The following is a 23491-nucleotide window of genomic DNA, read 5'->3' on the forward strand; positions in this document are numbered from 1 at the left end:
GGCAAGATACAAAGAAACCAGTGAGGTGAGACGAGTAAAGGTTTGCCTACGGGCAGATGTAAGGTATAGGTCTCACTGCCATATATGCTTTAGATGTCTGCTCATTTGGTTTATCCGATGTTTGTTTTTCCTACGGAATCCTCTCATACATCCTTCTTCTTCATCACTCTGTTTCAACGTTCAGGAAAAGTAAGAACCTGCCTTGAATGACTAATTCACCAGGGTTACAGCCCCAGATCTCCACACATTTGTTGTGAAATGTGTGTGTCGGCCTGAGAGACTCACCAGCTAGTATGCATTTCAGTTACACAGAGCCTGAGAATCTTTGTTTGCGGTTATGTGGCCAAACGCATTTCTTTCATATCATTTCTGTTTGTCACAGAGCCAATGCATTTAAGTGAAGTGATGCTGATTTTGGGATCATCAATCCATATCCACTATACATCCAACAGAGAGAGAGTTGTTCCGTTAAGGCCTCCAGCAAAGCCTGAAATGAGGAATTGAATATTGTAAACTGATGACAGAATAGTGACCCATGTTGCTTCCTCCTCTGTTGCCAGTGGCACATGCTCACCGCCCACTGGACAGGCAAATGTTAGCCAGAGCTAAACTGTCAGCAATATAGCAGTATTAGTGAAAAATGTGTCCAAATAGATTATAAAACATGGTTTTGTTCCTTGGTTTGATGTTGTTTTGCATGAATACTGTCTTTGCTTGCTCCCACTTCCTCTTTCTTTTGCATCAGCTCCCCCTTCCTCCTCAATTCCCTCTACTCTTGTCTCTTTTACTTTTTGTCTAAGTGGAATACGCAGGGCTTTGTCTGTGCAAAGTCCGTCCGTCCGTCCGTCCTCTGCTGGCGAGCCGTAGAAAAGGGGACCCACCGAAGAGACTTATATTATGTAATGAGATCATCTGGAGGCTAATGCTGTACATATATACCAAGCAGCCATTAGTGGCTTCACTGTAGCATGACCACTTGTCCGGCCACAGTTGGGGGGTGGAGGGACTTTGGCTGGAGCAGGAGGTCGGCTCATATGCCCCATAATCCCCCGACGTAAAGTGCTTCTGTCCCGCATCTGGCTTGTTATTCAGGAGGTGAGACGTGGATGGAGGACGGGTTAGGGTGAAGCTTTAAGAGGGGGGACGGTCAGATGGACAATAGGACGATAGACATGTTTGTCCCTCCTGTCGATTGTTATTGGGAATTATGCGGTCACGTGTTACATGTAAGAAACCCACGCCCCCCCCTCCCCAAAGCAGGCAGGCAATGGTGGAAGCTGACAGCCATCGTGACGTCACCCTTGTGTGTCGGCTGATGTTTTAACGTTTGTTTCATTTCTCATCTTTTTTGCAGACAAGAAAGGAAATTGATCAGTAATTACAGTGAAGTAATAGTTGGTGCATTTTGGCAATCAATCCAATTTTTGCGAAGCTCCACAATACTACAATTTACACAATGTCCTAGGACTCTTCCCTAAGATCACATAACCAATACAATGCGTGGATTTGCTTTTGTCTTTCTGCACGTCCATTTCTCATCTTCTGTCATTTGTTTGATTTTAATTGAATGCAGCACAAACGCCAGAACAAACAGGTCGCTTCGCCCGCAGGTCCACTTCAGTGCTGTTTTTCTTTGGTCACGCGGTGCCTGTCTGGTGAGTTTGCTCGTCGTTGATTTATTTTCACAGATGCGTGGCTGGAGGCTCGAGCTGAAATAACAACGCGCATCACAACTTGTACCACAGCTGTATATAACATTTTGGCACAGAGGCATTGCCATAACGCTTCTGGCTTCTATTCATCTTCCCACCTTCAGTGACCCCCCCCCCCCCCATATCAAAGGCCCAAGCAACAAATAACAACCAACAGAACCCCAAACACTGAAAGAAGACCAACAGCTGGAACTAGTAGGTTCTGACCCCCGAATGCGTTTCCAAATGTCCACAACTGTTGTTTCCAGAGACACACCACCGGATAGAAGACACCAAAACATTGGCTGAGCTCAAAACGCTGTCCAGAAGCCTGGAGCCACTTACGCCTACACGGCGACAGGCCCTGCTGGACTACAGAAGGACCCGGGCCGAGACATAAGCGTGTACCGTCTATGACATTCCCAGAGCGAGAAGGCCTTAAACTGTCATTGGGTCAATATCACCGGGGTGGACGGACAAAGTCACGCCTCTCACACAGCGTCCCTGCTGTCCGGCGGAAAGTGGGTTTCTGTTAAGTAATTCAAGCGGCACAGTGACCGCTACCATTTCCAGGGGATTATTAGTTACAGATGTTGAGCTGCAAGAAGGCAGCAGTTCTGAATGTGTGCAATGACACAGAGGCCCAAACTAAAGAATGCATTCTGATGTTCCTGTATTGTTCACATTTCAGCTCAGGGTCTCTGTTGGTCCTCGTTGGTCTCACTGTGCTCAGATCATTTCATAGTTTTGTCTTTGTCACAAATAAGCACAATCAACACTCACAACAACAGCCATGACATTGCCAGTGTTTCTCTACGCGTCTTTCCGGTGCCGCTCACCTGCTTTCTGTGCCGCGGACTCGAACCCTACGACGAGCCCCAGCAGCCCCCCCGCGAAGCACATCTGGATGGCGAACAACTCCTTTCGCTTCCTCCGCCTGGCTTTGCTCCTCCGTCGGTTCAGCATCACTCCTCCTCCTCCGCGTCCGACGGCCGTCTCCGGCATCCCCTGGACCCCCACGCCGGCCATGGCGCTCTTCTGTCGGCGAGCGTTCCGGCTCAACCCCCCCGCCGCGGTGGGCGCTGAAGTAGGAGAACGCGAGGCGAGGCGGACGCGGACGGAGAGACGTCCTGCGCGGACACTCGAGTTGCTCGACGAGGGAAGATACGAGCGGCGCGTCACCGGGTTTGTGAAGCTCACCGTGCTGTTAAAAGCGGAAACGTCCGTTCGGGAGTTTCAGAATAAAACCCAACATTGGTGAAATTGAAAGCAAACGTTAGCTAACTCAACATAGTTCAAAACGAGATTATTCATCTTGAATTGATTTATTTTCAGTACACTCAATTTAATACAGGTTATATAGTTCCAATAGTATAATATAGTATACTAAAAAGGCCTTTGTATTTTCAAATGGAAAGATGCCCATCGACTGAACATGTTGTTCCTGATAGGCAGACCCGTGTAAACAGAAGGCCTATTAATGATGATCAGCCATCAGAATGTAGATATCAATTTGTAGTAGTAATCTGTTCTGTTAATCTTTTACATCGTCTGAGAAGGTGAAATGTGAGTAGAAATCAGAATCTGAATCCATATACGTCAACTCAATCTCAAGAATGAATGATGTATTTTATATAGAATTTGAATACACCAGTCATATATCATCATTATTATTCAATATTTACCATTATGCCATAAGTGGCAGTAAAAGTCCTGAAGTTGAAAAGGTTATATAAATGATTAACTATATGCTTGTATTTTGAAATTCAAAGTGTTTTTTTAAGCAGTATTCGTGTTGCTGTCTGCCAGCATCTAAACACATACATGATTGTTTGTTCGTACGATTCAAGATATTTGTTGTCATGTGTACAGTTTAACAAGTTACTCTGTACAATGAAATTCTTATTTCGCTATGTCCTTCTACATGATTAAGTACATTCAATTTAAATGAATTAAACCGAACTTACCTCAATTGCCTATAAAATGTGTGAAATGGTGTTTTAAAAAAAATACATAATATCATGCTGTAATGCTTTTATAAAAATGTTAATGTGTTAATTTTTTCAAAAAGTGTCAACTTAATATTAAAAAACAGCATTCAAAAATGATACGCAGATGATAGATACTGTTTATAATTTTTTGTTGGTATTGCATCATAATGACACAGCGACATTATCTCATGTCTAAAACTATAGTTTACTTTTGCATGAGCTATTCCTTTTCCCTGGTACATCATGAATTCATTTAATCCCTCATGCAGAGTAACAGCCATTTATCAACGTCTTCTTGGGAGTTAATTACTCCCTGTGTAACAAAAGCTCTTTTGCAGGGGAAGGCCAGTATTAACCGGCACGTGCACAGACATTTTGGGGGGCAGGTGCTCAAACCAAAGCAAAATTGGCATCAGCAAAATTATTACCAGTTGCAACGTAATGTTTCAGCGGCACTAATGTGATTCATTTATCACCAAACAACGTCACGGGATTCTACAAACACCGTCATCACCTGTTTGTCTGATGACGCTCAGCACTGGAGAACAAGTGGAGGAGGAGGGAGGAGGGAGTGGGGGGCGGGGCTTGTGAGCGCCGCACAGCACGTCAGGGTCATTTTTATTCTTCAATATGGATGAAAGAAAAAATTGGGCTCCATGCGAAGGGGCACTTTTCTCATCCAGGGCAAAAGGGCAGGTGCTTGAGCCCAACCAGGGGTCTATCTGTGCACGTGCCTGATGAACAACACCATTGGAAAATCGATGATATTTTCCCCCAAAACAGAGACTGCTGATTAGGGCTAAAAGTCACGCCCTCTGACCTTGGATTAAATTTGATTGGCTGGATAGTTTTATTCTGGCAGCACAGCAGAGAAAGAACATTCAAGAGAAAGTAAACAATCATGAGATTGTCATGTGACATTGAGTGGTCACCCAACATGTGTAAAAATGTAAATTCTTTTGTTGTTCCACCATCGCAGGAAGGATGGACGGAAACAGGAGATCCATAATGCCATATGAGTGATTGAAGGCAGTGTGGTAGAGCTCCCAGATTACACCCACAGGGCCTTGACCCAAGCCCCACACACACACACACACACACACACACACACACACACACACACACACGTGATGGAAGGGGCATAATCCTCATCCGACGCAAACACGTCTGACAGCTGTGATTCGAGACAATGACATGGAGTGTGCTGGATTAGGACGCCGTGAGGGATTTTTACCCTACCGGTTTACTTATTACAATACAGTCGTCACCGTAAGGCTTAGTTTCTTTACTCTAGGAAAAATGTCAGCATACTGACATGACATATTCTGTTGCAGGGCTTTAAAGTACATATGTTGTGTGGATGAGATCGGCTCATTAGCTTTAATGCCCAACTTTGACGGCACGTCCCAAAAAAAAGTAAAAGGTCAGAGTGCATGCAAGTTTTACTTCCTTTAACACATATTACATATGGTAATGATATGGCTACTCACAATGTTATACATGCACATAATGTAACTAGAAGAAATTGCAATGTGAATGCTAATGAATACGCTATTGATTGCTGATTTATATCTACACACCAAATGTCTAATTTAAATGTGTATGAAGAAGGTGGAGTAGTATTGAATAGGTTGTGAATTTGACTTCCAGTGAAAAATGTAATTTTGAATAATCGTAATTGCTTATCTTGCTTCCCACAGGAAGGAATACAGAACCCAGCACAAAGAAAAGCATTTTTGCGCAAAAAAGATTTATTACAAGATTGATCTTGGGTTTCCTTTTTGGCAGCTTTGCCTGGACAATTGCTGGGTTATGCTCCTGGCAGTGTTGTGTGAGGCCAATTTCAATCCTCTTACAGTGTGTTTGCTTAGATAAGCTAATCGCCTCCCTACTTTCCTTGAACAAATGTCAAATTATGATAACATATTCTGTTCATTTACACTTATTAGGGATTAATTTGAGAGCACACAATCAACATTGTATGATAACAAAGGAGTGGTTCACAGGGACCATGCTATTGCTTTTTTCAGATTCGCGGATGACACCCTCCTTCATTGGACTCAACTATAAAGCGCATGATGCCGCCTGCCGTCCAGGGACCAAACAGCTCGTAGCTCAACGCTCTCAAGCAAAGGTTTTGGATTTTTCAGTAGAATGCAGATGCTCCCGCCCCTATTACCCTGTACGTCTCCCAGCATCGCTCCATTGTAACCCAGAGATGCCACGAAAGCTCAGCAGAGGACCTACTTCCTTAGGGCAACAGTAGACCTAAACCTGCAAAACACAATGATGGTACACTTCTACGCTGCCATAATTGAGTCCATCCTTCTCCTTACCATCTGGTATGCTGCTGCCACCGCCAAGGACAAGGGCAGAGGGTTAGTGAATTCAAAGCTGGCAATCCTCTATGATTGGTAGTTCTGGCACAAAATATTCTTTTTGGGGTACCTTCCCTCTGTTGAAGGCCGTGATTCATCAGGACCAAGACTTTCCTGTCCACAGTTATTTCAACGTACACTTAATTCATTCCGAATTCCGGTTATTGTCTTATATAAAGTACTATATTAATGCTTATCGTTATGCACTGATCCCCAAGCCAAATTTCTTTGCAAATGTATTTGACAATGAAACAATTCTGCTTCTCACCTCTCTTAAACTCTTAAACACAGGCGCTCCATCGGGGGCCCTTAGCTTCACCCTGTGACACTTACAACACTACTGTTAGTGGAAGAATGGAGAGCAGGTAAAACATACCTTATTTTTATTCTGTATTCTCCCTCTAGCGTCTCAGGGATGAAAAGTCAGTTTCTACTTGTTGTCAGGATCCCACCAGCTTCAATCACTCCTCCCACTCGTTCACAGTCCCCTGAATTCTAATCACCATCACCTGCACCTCATCAGTTCGCCTCCTTTTATATTTGGCTCCTCTTCACACACTCAGTGTCTGGTCTCATCTCTACAGGACACCACAGACTCCAAGCTACGTACCTGAATCCCTACCGGCTGATCCAAGGGACTCTTCCAGTCCGTGACCTGGAACTCGGACTATGTCCTGTTAACGTTCCATCCTGATCATCTGCCTGCCTATTCCTCATATCTCCGTCTGCTTCCATTATAGTGTCAATAAACTATTGAACTCGCCTCACGGCGGTCTCCTGTCCCCCATTCGTGACACTTGTTAAATGCATTGTAATGGTAAAATATATTATAACATTGTTTTGTACTAAAGTCGTGTCTCAAGTGTCCTGAGCTGTTTCAAGTTCCCGGCTCCTATCCCCATGTCTCACTGTCTAAAGGACGCCTTGACCAATGGAGGGATTTGGGACCATTTGTGGCTCAGTGTGAATCTCTCACTGACTGGGAGGAGACAATCGATCCGCTCGTTCTGCGCTCCGCCTCTACAGGGTTTCACAGAACTCACTGTGTACTCCTCACACCAGCTTGTCGATCTGTCTATGTGTTTTATGAGCACAACAACAAAGTTGAAACATTTTTAACAACTCCCACATCGATTTCTCCCACTCTTGCTTCTGTTCCACAGACACTCTGGGCAGCACACAAATATGATGTAGGCTTGATCAACAACTGCCAACCGGTCGTCATCACTCCACGTTCTGACTTCCGCCCCCACAAACACCAGTACCCCCTGCGACAAGAGGCCATTGACGGTATCACACCCGTATTCAATTCGCTCCTGAAAGCAGGAGTGATAGTTCCTTGTCCAGTCTCACCGGTCAGGACGCCAATATTTCCAGTGAAAAAAATCTGAGATGCTGGCAAGCCTACAGAATGGCGTTTCGTGCAGGACCTAAAAGCAGTAAATGCGGCCGTTCATGCACGGGCACCAAATGTTCCTAATCCTTACACAATCCTGGCTCAGGATCCTCCTGAAGCTAAATGGTTTTCTGTTGTTAACCTGTCGAATGCTTTTTCAGCGTGCCAGTCGACAGAGACAGTCAATTTTGGTTTGCATTCAACTTCAACGGTAAGCCGTACACTTTCACTCATTTGTGTCAAGGCTATACCGAATCACCCACAATCTACAATGATGCGCTCAGAGAAAAGCTCTCCAAGCTTAACGCTCTCTCCCGGCTCTGCACTTCTGCAGTATGTTGACGACTGTTTGATTGCAGCTCCAAATCAGGCACAGTGTCAGACAGACACGCTTAAACTACTCAAACATTTAGCGAAGGAAACTCCCCGAAAAGAATCGACTCGATCAATATCGAAACTGGAATGGAACAAAGATCAAACTTAATCCATGGGAAAAATCTTACAGCACACGATGAAATAATCTGGACTGAAGAGGGTCTTGCGGCCTTCACACAAATGAAATGTGCTTTGCAAACTCCTCCGACTCTTGGACTGCCGCATCCGAATAAGCCATTTACTCAAACAGTAGATGAAAGACGGGGCTGCATGACTTCTGTGCTGCTACAACCCCAACTGCCTCACGTGACATAGTGGGTTACGCACCACTCACTCTGCTCGTTCCGCACGTGGTTTCTTTGATTCTCCTTGAACAGAAATCATCTCACCTCTCTGCGGCTCGCTATTTGCGGTACCACACGTGTCTCCTGGACATGCCAAATGTCACTATAAACGTTGTACTAACCTTAACCCTGCATCCTTACTTCCTATTCCTGGGGATGGGGAGGACCACAACTGTGGCTGAGCTCCAAGCTCAGTGCACTCCTCGCCCTGACCTAGTGGACACTCCACTAACTAACAGCGATATGGTAATGTATGTGGATGGATCCGCCTCCCGGGATCCTCAGTATGGTGAAAATTGTGTTGGTTTTGGTGTTCTTTCTGACTCTGGTATACTGTGTTCAGGACCTCTGCCAAGCTCATCAGGTAAACGAGCTCATCGCTCTGACCGAGGCCTGTAAACTGGCTAAGGGTAAAACAGTCACAGTTCACACTGACTATGCGTTTGGTGTAGTACATGATTTTGGGGCGCTGTGGAAACACAGGAACTTCCTTAAATCGGACGGTAAGCCCATCCTACACCACACTCTCATTGCTGAACTGTTGGAATCCATCTTACTACCCACAGCTATTGCTGTCTGTAAATGTGCTGCCCACACGTCCAATACGGATGATGTATCACGGGGAAATGCTTGAGCCGACTCAGCTGCAAAAGCTGCTGCTCTGCTTCCGCTTCCCACTACCTGTGCTCTCATGTGCTCTGGAGTCAGTTCCCTCTTCTCTTACAGCGATGCAGTCACTCTCTACCACTGATGAAAGACTGATTTGGTCCACATCTGGCTGTGTTTACACCAACGGCCTCTGGACTGGACCCGAGGCCAAGCCGTGTTTAACTAAACATTATTTTGCCCATTATGCTAAATTGACTCATGGATTAGACCATGTGTCAAAAGGGGGAATGTTACGCGCACTTAATGAGAGGTGGTTTACAAAAGGGTTCACAACATATGCACAAAACTTTTGTTCTGCATGTGTCACCTGTTCTACTCATAATGTAGGCGAGGCCGTGGGCGTGTCCAGCCAGGCTGCACACCGACCACCAACCCGCCCGTTTGAGCACATTATGATGGATTTTGTGGAGTTATCTCCATCTGAAGGTAAGAAACACTGTCTAGTGATGGTAGACATGTTTTCCAAGTGGGTTGAGGTTTTTCCATTGAGTAAACAAACCACTGCAACAGTAGCCAAGGCCCTAAAAATTTCTGAAATCATTCCTCGATGGTGCATTCCTTCTAAAATATCAAGCGACAACGGTTCTCATTTTGTCAACCAGGCCATTACAGAATTAAGCGCATACCTGGGTATTGATTTAAAAACACACTGTGCATACCATCAAGCCAGTGGAGGGGCTGTGGAACGAGAAAATGGCACACTCAAAACCAAATTGGCAAAATGCTGTGCAGACACAGGTCTGCCCTGGAGAAAAGCCCTGCCTCTAGTGTTGATGTACATGCGCATGAGAAAACAAACACGAAGCAACCTGAGTCCCTTCGAGATATTGTTTGGTTTTCCTCCTCATGTAGGAACCGAGGCACTGAAGGCACCGCTCCCTTCAACCGCATAATGCGAACATGAAATGTTAACATATTGTGCACAACTCTCTTCTGCTTTGTCTAACATACGACAACAGGTTGCAGCCGCACTCCCAAAACCAGCTGAAGGACCACTCCACAAACTGAAACCTGGTGACTTTGTGGTGGTGAAAGACTTCAGGAGAAAAAACACAAAGCACAACGCTGGCAGGGACCATTCCAGGTCGTCCTTGTCACCCAAACAGCTGTCAAAGTAGCTGAAAGGGCAAGGTTGACCCTGATGTGCAAAGAGCAGCACGATACAAAATGTTAGTTTGCAGCTGTGCCCTGAGAAGGGAGGGCGGTCAACTCGAGCACATAGAAGCTTCAAAACAAAGGACTTCTGTTCATGGCCTTGGTTCATATCTTACTCGGTATGAAGTTCCGGATCCACGTTTTACTTTATGTCAATTAATTATGATTTGCACCGGCCACTGAGGAGGATCTTGTGTGTGTGCGTGTGTGCTACCCACAGCTTCCCCTGGGTTCTTATCTCAACCTGCTTTGCTGCTTCTCGTAACTGGCACGGAGAATGTCCTTCACATGTGTATAAAAACTCAGCGTTTTTACTGCTCGGAGACGCCATTTCCACAGAGGACCGTGATACGTGCCTGTGTATTTGACCTCCTGCTTGCAAGCAATAAATGGACTTTTTGCAACTTTGATCATTCATCAAGACAAATCATTCCCTTCTACCAAGCTTTTATTGAAATATTCCACAACACATCTCCCACTCAATCTTTGCAGTAACATACTGGGAAGGTTGCCACTTCTAAGTCAAACTCAAAGGGGAAACTTCCGTCCACCTTCTACACTGGCCTCTGGTCGTCCTTTTACCTGTTGAAGAGCAGTCGCCGGACCTCCCAAGTTTTGTCCATGAGGTTTTGGTTTCTCTGTGCTTCCAGCTCTCACCACAGGAACATTGTAGCCTGGAAAGACCTTCACATTTACATCCCTCACAATGCCTTTGCGGTCTGGATTGGTGCTGATGACTCTGCCGAGCTTGAACTGCCCCCTCATTGCTTTTGGTCACACAGCCAGACAATGTCCCCAACAGCGACATTTCTCTCTGTGGTGTGCCACTTGCTTCTCACAAAAAGATTCGGACCATTCAGTTGACTCCAGCTCTTCCAGAACTTGGTCACCTCGGATTGGATCGCTCTAAGCCTTTTGTAAGGGTAGCTGGTAAAGTCAAAGGTTTTAACGTCTCCATTTTGAGAAGCTCGTCCAAGCAAGAGGGAATTTGGTGTAACATACTGAATACTGAATTCCCGGCTCTGCATCCTGGCATCAATTGGACGCTCATTCGCAAGGTTGGCTGCCAAGTACAAAGCTGTGTGAGACTCACTGTAACTCAATAGAGAATCCTTCCCAAGACTCTGGAGTGCCTTCTTCACGATGCGCACAGCAGCTTCTGCAGCACCATTTCTGTGTGGGCTCTCAGCTCTGTCAGCTGGATGGATCTTCCAAGCATGCGGATTCCTCGCAGCAGTCTCCTCCAAGGCAGCTTTGTTCTGGCTGTCCAAGGACCTGTACAGTTCTTCCAGGACTGGCTTTGCGCCTATGAAGTTGGTACCTGGGTCTGACCAGACTTCTTGGATGACCCCGGATTGCTGTAAACCTTTGGTAGGCCATCAGGAACGCTTCAGTGGACACAAAAATTGCCAGTTTGGTGTGGATGGCTCTGCTGGCCAGCAGAATACCACACCCCAGACCTTCAGAGTTACTCTTTTCCTGACATCATCATTCACCTGGTAGGGTCCAAAAAGTCCACAGAGGTATATTCAAAAGGTGCTGCAGGTTCAGTCCTCTCAGGCGGAAAGTCCCCCATCACTTGTTTGCACTTTTTTGCTTTTGCCTTCCTGCAGACTAGGCAGCTGTCGACGACATTTTGGGCTATCCTCCTTCCTCTTACAACCCAGGCCTTTCTTCTCATCTTGAGCAGGGTTTCAGCCACTCCATCATGACCCTCACTATGAGACTCTTGAGCTAGTAATGTAGACACCCATGAGTCGCAATGCAAGAGGGGAATGGCGACACTGTCTCCTTTGAAGCCCTGCACTCTTCCACCACAGACGAAGAGCCAGGAGTCCTGTTCTTTGTAGACTACAAGCCGGTCTGTTGTAGTGCTTGGGAAATTGGCACCTTCTTGTGCAACAAGAAAAAGGTCTCACATCTTTCCTTTCCTGGACAGAGATGACTCCAGTTAAAAGGACTGCCTCCCACTTTGGTCTGTTCGGGGTTCGGTTTGGTCCAAGGAACCTTTTGGCTGCGCTCCAGACCCAAGCCATCGTCTCCAGTTAGGCCGCTGAACCGTTTGATGTCTACAAGGCTCTGGATTGCTGACCCCGTGGGCTCTCCATCCAGACTTCACTTCCTGGGCCCTTGTCAGAGCAGCAACAAAGGCTTTCTTTTGCAGATTTGATTGGCCACTCACTTACAGGAAGGCTCAGGAACTCTGGACCATTCTGCCACCCTGAGTCTTCGTCAAGATTTTTGGGGCCGCCTGCTTGAGCTGATCTATGTGTGCTAAATCTGGTGTTGAATCAACGATTACAGAGAAATATTTAGTGTGTCTGATTTCCTCTGCTATCACTTGCTTAGTCTTGTCACCCATTAATAAAATTAATTCTTCACACACAGTTGAGGACATGTAAGATGGCTTACCTCTTCCCTTGTTGCCATGCTTCTCAAGGTGCTCCTTTAAAAAGGGGTCAAACTCCGCGATCAATTCAAGCAGTCCCAAATCCCATTGTGCGCAGAGCCCAGCAGTTCGTTATCGCCTCGAAATGGCAGTCCTCTCGCTCCCGAAAAATGTAATAACGGCAACCACACGTCTAAGGACTTCTTTCCAGTACTGCTGTTCTGGAGCGTGTCCGACTCCCAAGTCCGGACTCCCTTACCGATAGTTCGCAGCCCGGTTCTGCAGGAAAGCTGCAGGCCCCCGGTAGATCGCCTCTTGTTGCTGCTCCGTAACCGGTCCCCATAGTGTAGGATCCCCAGGGAGTAGTAGAGGCGTTGAGGTATAAGTGCAACTCGGAGACTCGACGAGCGGCTCAGATGGCGGTGAGACTCGAGGCCCGTCACCTCTTCCCTCAATCGTCTCACTCGCAGCAGAATCCAGGCGGTCGGTTGAAGATGCCGCGGGCTCTTCACTCTCGGGCCCGGCAGTGAAGAAATGTCCTGGCTAGCTGAGCTGTCGTCGTTGACGGAAGCTGCCGTAGCAGAACAGTTGATAGCATTTACTGGAGTAAAGAAATTACCTATTTTCGGTATATACTTAAAATTTTCTGTGTTTCTGATGTCGTTCTCCTTTTTTAATTTCCGTTTAGCGCTCCCACTCAGCTTCTCCATGTTCGCATTTTTTAAGTTGCTACAGGAACTTGACATCACGCGACCTGCTCAGTGCACGTTGACTGGTGTCACCTTTGCCCCGAGAGGTTCAGAGCTCACGGACACAGTCGCAGGCAGCCAGGGGCAGAGATTCTGTGCAATGACTTCGGCGGACAGTTTCATTTATAAGCGAGAGATAACCAGATTTTTTTGCTTGTTCCCTCACTGGCCAGAGGCCCTTTAGCGGTCGAGGGCCCCTGGGCAATTGCCCATATGGTTAATCCGGGCTTGCACCTAGGCCCTTCCCCCAACACAGTTCCTCACTATTTTCTACATCATGTATGAAGGCAAATCAATGTCATAATCTGAGAGCACGAATCAGGTCCATGCTCGCGCAGAAACCAAACATTCGCAAGCAAAAGTCGGTCTCGAGTGAGAAAAAGTCCTTTTCGCGCAAGCTATTTGCTCGCTCGCCGTTAGCCCCCCTGTTGGCTAACCTTCACCGCCTACACATCATACTTTTCTGCCGAGGGAACTGTCCCATAGCAAGACACCGTGTGCTCAAGCACATCCAAATGGCTTTTTTAAGACCCCCCCAACCACCCTGCAATATTACTTAATATTGATTAGCAGGGTGTTGTTAAACAATACAATTATCCTACATTATAATGTACAATATTCAGTGCAGTGAATGTTGTAAAAAAGGCACATATGGTTTGTGAAGTGCAGTCCTTGGGGGGAATGCGGAATAACGAGGATACAGCACTGGGTTTCTCCAAACAGTCTTTTATTGTCCGTTTTAATCACACGGGCGTCCGGCTCCAGCTTCCTCGCCTGCCTCAGTCTCTCCCCGCTGTTGCCGGAACTCTCCTTAAGGATAACACACACACACATCCGGATTACTCCCACCTGAGGCCAATTATGCCTCCCCCTGGCACCGTTCCCCGAACCACTCCCTTCTCCGTTGCCTCTGCAGCTGAGCCAAACCACGCCCGCCACCACATGGTTGTACCTTGTTTGTTAAAAGCGCAACGTCCAACATAACGTTATGTTGGACGTTGTACCCATCGGGGTACCCACACACAGCTAACGTGACTATTGTAATGGAATAATATATGTAACCCTTCACGTGTTTCATTGTGCAAAGCATTTATTAATTGCAAGTGCTGGAATGGTGTTGCCATGGGAAAGAATTGAGCTGAATTGAGCTGAAGCAGTTGACCTGGGTTTGATTCCTGGCCATTGCAGTCTCTTTGGATAAAGGCGTCAGCTAAATGACATGTAATGAGATGTCCCCAGTCACCTGGATGTAGTGTAACATCAAGTTGGTTTGCATGTGTTGAATGTAAGCAGGTTTCTGTTGGTGCCACCTGTAACTGAACTGAAGGTATAAGAACTATCTGTTTATTCCCTTAGAGAAAGACATATTCAGAACCTTTCTTCGCATTTTCCAATTGTTTGTGTAAATCTTTCATCACACTATACATTTTCCCTTCATTTTTTCTAATTCCGTAACTCCTGCAGGACGTCAGTGACGACTAGGAGCAAAGCTATCGCGCCACAGCACCACACATTTTGTCGCTGGAGTTGAAATATTGTTTGGGCATTTGAGCCGACTTTGCCTGAAGATTTGCGTTGCTCCAGTCTCATTGTGTCTGTGCATAGACTTTTCTGAGTAATTCTGTGGGGCAAAATATTGGTGTCACGTTTGGTGTGAACGCACCATTAGAAAGCACAAGAACAAAATGGATTTTGTGTTTCCTCTAGGTTGACAGCTTTGGGGGTGGTGGTGCGTACCGGTCGCGAAGGGGGGGTTGTATACGCAACACCGATACCAACATTTTCTAGCGCACTCTGTCTGCTGTGTTTGCCCATTGGGATGGAACTCTGCGTGCCGACCCGCACTCTCCGCTCTGCGTGTGATAAACTGCTTGTTCCTCCTCACTGAGAGCAAAACACTCGACTAGATCACCACTCTTTGCTGTCCTGCTCCTAAATGGTGGAAGGAGGTCTCTGAAGACATCAGGACCACAGAGAGCCTTCACATCTTCAGACTAAAGACACACCTCTTCAGACTCTACCTCAACTAAAGACTAACAAATTGTAGCACTTAAACTGTACTTGTAACGTCACTCATCTATAGCAAATTGTAAATTGGCTTATTTGAGGAAATTGCACTTTCTTGTTTCTTGTTCTCCTGAGTTTGTACCCTATGGTTGAATGCACTTATTGTACGTCGCTTTGGATAAAAGCGTCCGCTAAATGACATGTAATAATAATAATAATGTAATAATTGTAAAATGTTTCTGACAGCCAGACAGAGACTTTTATTATTAGACATTTTATTTCTATCACCGATCAGTGGACAAAATACTTACTTATTTTTAATCATTTGTTTTTTACATTTCATGATGACCATTGGGAGGCACGCCATACAAGGCTGAAACCACGGAGGAGTGTGGATGGTAGAGGCATCGTTGTGAGCACAGCTGTATTAGGCAGTCTGAACAGGGTGCCGTTAATAGTGATCCTTAGTATGTTTTAGACATTTGATTCAGACCAATCAACCAGTGGTACAAGGGCATAATATGGCCTCTTCAAGCTTTCAACATCCTTGTTCTTTAATGGAAGGAATACAGAGCCCAGCACAAAACATGTTTGTCCAGGAGTGAGCGTCCGTAGAAGTTCAAACGGTCTTAATTGATTTTCTAAACACCTGATTACAGCTTGTGTGATTTTGTAGTTGACCACCTAAATTGTACGCCATCGAAACCTGAGTGGTGATTTATACGATCGATGAAAAACACGCACACAGCATTTGTAGTGGAACATTACTTGCCTTTGATGTGTTGGGAGGCATTGTCCTGTAAATTATTCCAGGATTCCATATTTATTCCTTCTCTGCGGGGGCCATTGAAGCTGCTCTTTGTCCTTCTTTTGATCATCAGGGATTTTGCTGGAAGCGTAAAAGGATTTGGTTTTTATTTTGTCTCATAGAGACAAGATTGATTAGGTGTGTTTGAAATTCATTACATGAGACCGAGAGAACACAGACTGGGTCGGTCCGTCTGTACGCCTAGTAAAATATTCATGATGAATGAAAAACTTAAAAGCAGACTATAAAACACACTAACACGTCCACGCCAAAGGACAGCAGCTCAACCTGTAGAAAGCTGGACCAAGTAGCAATGGCTGAACCGTCTTTCACTTCAAAGTCTAATTGTACCAAATGGTAAAGAACATGAGCGTAATCGATGTGCACTAGCATCTTCAAAGGACGTATTACAACGCTCATTTCACAACAATGTCAAAGTGGATTGAGGGAACTGGCTATGGGTCATACACTAAAACCTGAATTATTGAGATCATGGAATAGTAATGTTAAAGTTAGTCGTTTAGTAACAGGCAGAGGTGGGACAAAGTCATTGTTATGCAAGTCACAAGTAATCTCAAGTTTTTGCCCTCGAGTCCCGAGTCAAGACGAGTCAAAGATGAGGCAAGTCCCGAGTCAAAGCCAACATGTCTCGAGTCGAGTCCAAAGTCTTACCATTTTAGTTTCGAGTCATTTCAAGTCCTCTTACCACAGAAATAAAATGTATACAAATCATGTTCGTCTGTGAGATTTGTATTTATTTAAACAGACATTAACCAAATACAGTGAAAAGAGAACATTTAATTGTCACAAAAACAGTTTAACTTTCAAATAAACATGAGTCCTTTTAGCCTAGACTTTCTTAAACATGTCATCAATAGAATCCTCACTCCTCAAAATGATAACTTCTGAAAAACTGGACCAACCTGATAATATCATTTGAATCTGGTGTGTATGAATGAGTGAGTGAGAGAGCTGTGTGCACAGGTGATGAGCAGAGAGGGAGTGTGTGTGTGCATGCGTGCTGTGGACAGGTGGAGGGAGGCCCCCATACTGCATTGCATTTGCAAAAGATCAAATAGGCCAAAAGTCTGTCAGTCATTTGTGCACGATGGGGACGCAGAATGATTCCACCGTGGCTGAAAACTCGCTCCACTGGAGCACTAGAAGCAGGCACTGCCAAGACTCGGATGGCTACTTGAAAGAGTGAAGGAAGAGTCTTCCTGTTCAGTGCCCAGAACAAAAGGGCATTCTGTCCTTCTGCCATGTCAATGTAGTGACTTTGCTGTACTGCTGGTGGGGTCCCAACATCCCTTTTCTGCCTCTTATGGTATGCAGCAAACAGCCCTTCTCCTTCCATGTCCTCTAGTTCTTCTTCAGCAGGCAGCAGCACAGGTTGCTCTGTCTCTGCAGCATCTTGCAGGATCAATTCTAAAAGAAAACGTGTCACAACAACAGAAACAAAAGAGCCCTTATTACCATTACTGATGATGATACTATGCAAGACTGAAAATGTTATTATTGGTAAAGTCAGATTAATATCACACTAGATTAGATTGAGATCAAATTATTTTACGTTGCATTTAAGTTGTATTGCAAGTCAATAATATTTACCCTTAACTCGTTGTGCCACCTCTGCCTTGATGTCACGGTTGACCAGCACATGGGGCTCAATCCACAGCAGCAGAAAAGGCTGGATCCAAGGCAGCTGCTTTCAGGGAGACTGTGTCTGAAAAGGGGGCAGTGATCCCTTCTTCAAACTGGGCCATTTTCACATTAATGAAGATCCCAGGAAATCCTTTTTTCAGGGAGGCCTGCAGACCTCTGACCAGGCCGCTCAGGAAACAAACTTGAGGCTTCAGCTTCTCAAGATGATGATTGAGGGATAAGACGGATGGAACAACTGCACTGATTGTAATGAATTTCTCCCCGTGTCAAATCAGTTGCTTCTCCGAACGGTTTCAAGATGTCCACCAACTCCTTCAGCAGATTCCACTCTCGTGGTGTGAAGGACAGTTCTTTATGCCCGGCCTTTTCAAGAATTGCGCAGAGCTTTTGCTGATCACAATGACGGACTGCTTTCACCTGCCGCAGTGTGGAATTCCACCTCGTGCTCACTGCAGCAGGGATGCCTCTGTGCTCCCCAAATTCACCATCGAAGATGTCTTTAAACGTTGTGCTTGTGTGGAGCAGGGAGCTAAGTTTTTATAACTTGGAGAGAGAAGGACATGCCGCTTTTGTTTCTTTCAAACCGTCTCCCACAACCAGCTGCAATGTGTGTGCAAAACACTGGAGGCACTGTTTGTTTGCCACAGCAGCATTGACGGTTTGCTGGTCTTCTAGGGTTAAGTCATGCCATAGCTCAGGATCATCCAGATTATCTCCAGCTTCATCATCGTCCTCCTGTTCGCTGGGGAAGCAGACCGCAAATGCCTTGCGCATGTTAGCAGCATTGTCACTAGTGATATAGTCCAATTTAGCTTTGATGTTGTATTCATCACATATTGCCTCAAATTGGTCACAGATGTGCTCTGCTGTGTCAGAGCCTTTGAAGCGGTTGCAGGCCAAGAGATTAGTCTTTAGCTGTATCCTCTCTGCATCTCTCTATCCAGTGCACAGTGACACCAAGGAATCCCCTCATCTTTCGATCAGACCAAATGTCCACAGTGACTGAAACATTGTCAGTGTTGCTCATGAAGTCATTGGACCTTCCAACAGGACAATGATCCCAAGCATACCTCAAAGTCCACCAAGGCTTGGTTTCAGAAGAAGAAATGGAAGATTCTAGAGTGGCCGTCACAGTCGCCTGACTTGAACCCCATCGAAAATCTCTGGTGTGATTTGAAGAAGGCGGTTGCAAACACACACCAAAGAATATTACTGAACTGGAGGCCACTGTCCACGAGGAATGGGCTCAGATTCCTCAGGAACGCTGTCAGAAGCTGCTGTCTGGCTATGCATCACGTTTGCAGCAAGTCATAACAGCAAAAGGCTGTTATGACTGCTGCAAAGTACTGAAGATGCTCGGCATGAAGGGGTTGAATAATTTTGAGTCTGCAGTAAATTCATTAAAGTCATTAAAAGTAGCATTTTGTGTTGAATTTGGATAAAACCTTTGTAATATTAGTTTCATTAAACTACTTAAACAAATCTTGTGGAATTTGTTTATTGCAAACAGCTGAGAAATTGTGGATTTTGCCAATAAACCTAATGTGCAATGGGGGGATTTCAGAATTCTGATATTTAAACTAAAGGTTGTGAGATAATGCATATGTCCCTGTGCCTACACAAGATGTGGAATTTGTTCCTCCTGTTGGATCTATATTGTCGGTGCCTTTCTCCAGCTCATCCCACTGGGGATTCTCCACTGCCCTTATGCCGTTAATCTGCACGATATTCCAGCAGTAATGGTTGGACTCCTCTGTCTCTATATATACTGGGAGGAGACCTGTTTCCAAAGCCAGGAACCAAGAGATGCTGGAAGGTGGAAATTGGGAAGAGGGGAGGTACAGAGCATACGGTTTGGTGAGGGGAGAACCAAATGGAAAGGTCATAATCAGTTGTGTTCAGTTCACCTTTTAAAGTTAAATTATGCTTCATGAAGCATCCTCGGTGTGTTTACTCATGTTATTTCCTGCCTTACTTTAGTGGCAAATGGGGTAAGGAAATTGTACTGACGAAGTCCTAAACGAAGTCTAGTACTGGTTGCTAATATGGTGGATTAGTTTAGACATGCGCCCGGTGCGCTCGAACACAGCAAAACGGAGAGTTCTCTGATGTTACAATTACCTTGCATGTTTATTTTACATCCAAATATTATAAAACGGCAAAACTTTGAACTGATAATACATGTACCCAAAATAACAAACCGCATTGCTCACCACAAAGGCACACACGCACACTGGCACAGTCGAAAACTTTTTGCTTCCCAAATTAGTAACACCTGTGTCTGAGATTCCTGCAGGTTAAATGGCCTACCTGGGCTGATCCGAGGTCAGCTGAGCCACAAAGCACATACAGCCCCCTAGTGGCACAGAGCAAAATTAAATGAAATAATACCAAATGTATATGGCTCCTACAGAAATCATTTTTCACACGCTTTAGTTCTGAATTAGAGAGGTTTGACTCGTTTTGAACCTGGCTGACCAACACATTTGATCAACAGCAGCCCCTAACAGACGAGTCAGCAGTCAATAAATTAGATTTTTCAAAAAGTGTGAATCACTTTAACCAGAAGACGTCTTTGAGCAAACAGTCATAAATTAACAAAATAAACACAAGTACAATTTCAACACCCACGGATAACATGGGGTCATCTGAGGTCACAGGTGACTTTGTTGGTATAAAGAGTCGACCTGCGCATGCATCCAGTGAACACACACTGAAAAGGACATGTTGAAGATGAGTCAATGATTCTCACAGCTCAGGTGGCTTTTGTGTTTTAATCTCCCTTCCCAGCCCCTCCTTTCACCAATTACTACTCTACTGCTCGGTAGATGGGTATCGATGGTGTTTGGATGTTTTGTATCACCTGCTGAGGTACTACAGATAGATACTACTTGCTCCAACACGGCCACCTCCCTTGTGCCACCGGAACTGGTTATCTGCAATGCAGGCGAATGAAGTTGCCGCCAATACCCCCCCTCCTCTCTCAATAATGTGCCATAGCAACATTATTCAGCATCCCTTATTCATGAACAGCAAAAAATAGTTAAGGAAGGGCCCTCCTCATCAGTTAACAAAATATGACAGTCTTCTCTGTAGTAGCAAAAAGATTTCCAACTCACTGAACATCCCACGGAGTTCAGTAGAATCCATCAGTATGGCACAAAAAGAAGACCGAGGGAGTCCACCAAGACACCATGGTGCTAGTGAAAAGCTTTATTGGCTCAGATGGGACGAACTGTACATACAACTTCACCAGTCGAAGCTGGATGGAAAAGGAGAAAAAATAAAAGCGCTCATTTGAAATCTCACCTGGAATTACTCCAAATGCATGTGGGAGACTCAAAGGTCAATTGGAAGAAGGTTCTGTTCTGAGGAGAGAAAAATGTGGCTTTTTGGCCTTTAGACTAGACGTTGTGTCTGAACAGAAAACATTTCACCTCGCCACAAACACACCGTCTCCGTCATGAAGCATGATGGTGGCAGCGTCTCGCTCCGGGATGCTTCTCAGCCGCAGGTTCTAGAAGGTTTGTGAAAGTAGAGAGGAACATGAATGCAGAAAAAAAATCTCCAAATCAAGGATGATAATCGTACTCAGTCGGCAGGAGAACTGGACTCAAGGAGCTGTTGGCGGCTGATCCTTGAGCCACCTGACGCAGGTTGAGCTGTTCACCGAGGATGAATGGTGATAAGGCCAGTGTCCAGATGTGGCAGCCGGATTGAGACGTATCCACACAGACTGCATCTACTCATACGGACCTGAATATTTATGTACTACTTGACTTTACTGTATAATTTCTTCAATTATAGCTTTCACTTTGATATTAAAGTTTTTTTGCTAATTATTTTGAAAAAAGCTAAATCATTCTGTCATCTGTTTGATGGTATAAAAGCTAAAGGGGGTGGATACTTTTTAGAGGCACGGTCTGGGCGGCATACGGCTCTTTAAATATGACACACTGAGAAAAAGATCAGCTCCATGCTTGTGTAAAGGTACACATTGCTAGAAACAGCACAGAATAGCAGGCATGGTGGGATGATGTAGAAGTTGAGCTGATCCAGAGCTGATCCAGAGCCATGACTTTCAAAATCATAATCTCTAATTTTGGAAAGCTTGGTGACAGATCTTTTATATATATATGGGCTACATAGACATACATAAAAAAGGGATATTATGAAGTGGCAGCATTCCAAAGCGAACCATTGTCCGTCTGTCATGTTTCCTTTCACAGTGAGTTTTAAGATCAGATGTCAGCAGACAGATGTCTTGACGTCAGCTATAGTGCTCATTTTCAATCATGCTGCTGGAAATGCTCACTTCTCTTGCTTGCTCTGTAAAAATAGACTCACACTGTGTTAATGGTTCTTTTTTTCACACCCAATGGTTATTTGGATTGAATGAAATTGCAAATCTCCTGTGAATTATCTTGAGATTACATCCCTATTATTTATTTGTGGAAGCAGAGCAAAAATGTAGTATGAAAATGTCTGATAAGCACAGAGAATCCTACAGGATGGGAATTATGGTCTTGTGTGTGGATACACATCTCCGTTGGGCCTCAGCCCAGTTTCTTGACCTGTGATTGGAGGATGATGGCAGATGGGGGGATGTGAGCTGTGTGTGTGTGTGTGTGTGTCATGTACATTGACAGTAACATGGATGGGGATAGAGACAGAGCAAGAGAGTGGGAGAGAATGATTGAAAAAATCTGAGTTAACTAATCCTGCAGCAAACCCAGTGTGGGCAAACTAATGCCATATAATCCATACAGGTCCATATGAACACTGTGCACTTGCAATGGACGGCAATGACATACACAGCATTAGGCTAATGCTGAGTGATTGTGCATCCAGTGTAAACGCTTTCCACTGACACTTTAAAGTCAACTGTCTAACCGAGCATCTTTCCTAAAAATAAGATCTCAAAATCTGAATGCAAATGAGTGTGATTCTGCATGCTAGTTGTTGTCAGGGAGGCGGGTGAAGGCAGGACTCAAAGAGTTTCAAACAAAAATACTTTTTAAAAGTCAAAAATTCCAAAAGCAAAAAAGGCAAAGGGGGAAAAACGTAGTCAGGAAGCAGGAACACTCAGACACTCAGGACTTCCGTCATCAACAATGACGCGACAAGTGACGAGAGACACACATGGCTTAAATACACTGGGAAGGTGCAGGTGTAAACAATCACAGGGGATGACAGGACAAGGCAGGAAGTGAAGTTACCCGGGAAGACAAAACTACAAAATAAGACCTCAGACCTGCCAGATGGAAGGGGCACACCGATTGAAACAATCTTTCTAGCTCACTTCAGGGTCCTCAAAGCGAACAGGTCCTGGAGGTAGAGTGCGGTCTCTGCAGAGCGGATGGTGTGCTATAACCTGCCCGCGTCCTTGGCAGGAGCTGCAGTAGTTATAGTTTAGAAATATGTATAATATCTCTGCCCCTCTTGGACGGTTTGCCATGAAATTGGAGTCAGACACTGATATGCCCACTGGAAAAATTGAACTTGCCTCGATGTTCCCCTGACGTTTCATCCATCACCATCATTAGATCAGAATTAAATTACAGCCACCAGGGGATTAAGAGCTCATCAAATGGACGGTTGTAATGTCCGCCAGAGCTACAGTAGGTAGTGGTCTTCATTTTTGATTTTCACCAATTGCACCATTAAAGGTGCGTTGAAAAGCTGTTAATTGTTCCTGTTAGCAGCAATGACGTAAACGCAGAGGTGTTCAATGGTTGTACAGACAACTATCACTGGAGCACAAGAAAACTTTAAAAACGTGAAATCATGTTCTATTTTAAGCTACGAGTTTTACCAAAGTTTACCATACTGTCACTTTAAAACCACTATTTTAAGGTCTCAGGATCCACGGCT

General features: G+C 45.0%; 1 protein-coding gene and 1 long non-coding RNA gene across 3 annotated transcripts in view; one reads left to right on the plus strand and one right to left on the minus strand.

Moving 5' to 3' along the window:
- Positions 1–2892, minus strand: part of slc24a3 (solute carrier family 24 member 3) — a 74247-nt gene extending 71355 nt beyond the window's left edge. Inside the window, exon 1 of one of the 2 annotated variants that reach the window (XM_040178552.2) lies at positions 2531–2892. In XM_040178552.2, coding sequence (XP_040034486.1) covers positions 2531–2720 — 190 coding nt within the window. In that variant the 5' untranslated portion in view covers positions 2721–2892. The remainder of the gene's footprint in view (positions 1–2530) is intronic. The other variant, XM_040178553.2, reaches the window with a different exon arrangement.
- Positions 1–23491, plus strand: part of LOC144409474 (uncharacterized) — a 169704-nt gene that overhangs the window by 137490 nt on the left and 8723 nt on the right. The window lies entirely within an intron of this gene.

This window comes from Gasterosteus aculeatus, chromosome 6, assembly GCF_964276395.1.
Source record: "Gasterosteus aculeatus chromosome 6, fGasAcu3.hap1.1, whole genome shotgun sequence".
Taxonomy (NCBI): Eukaryota; Metazoa; Chordata; class Actinopteri; order Perciformes; family Gasterosteidae; genus Gasterosteus; species Gasterosteus aculeatus.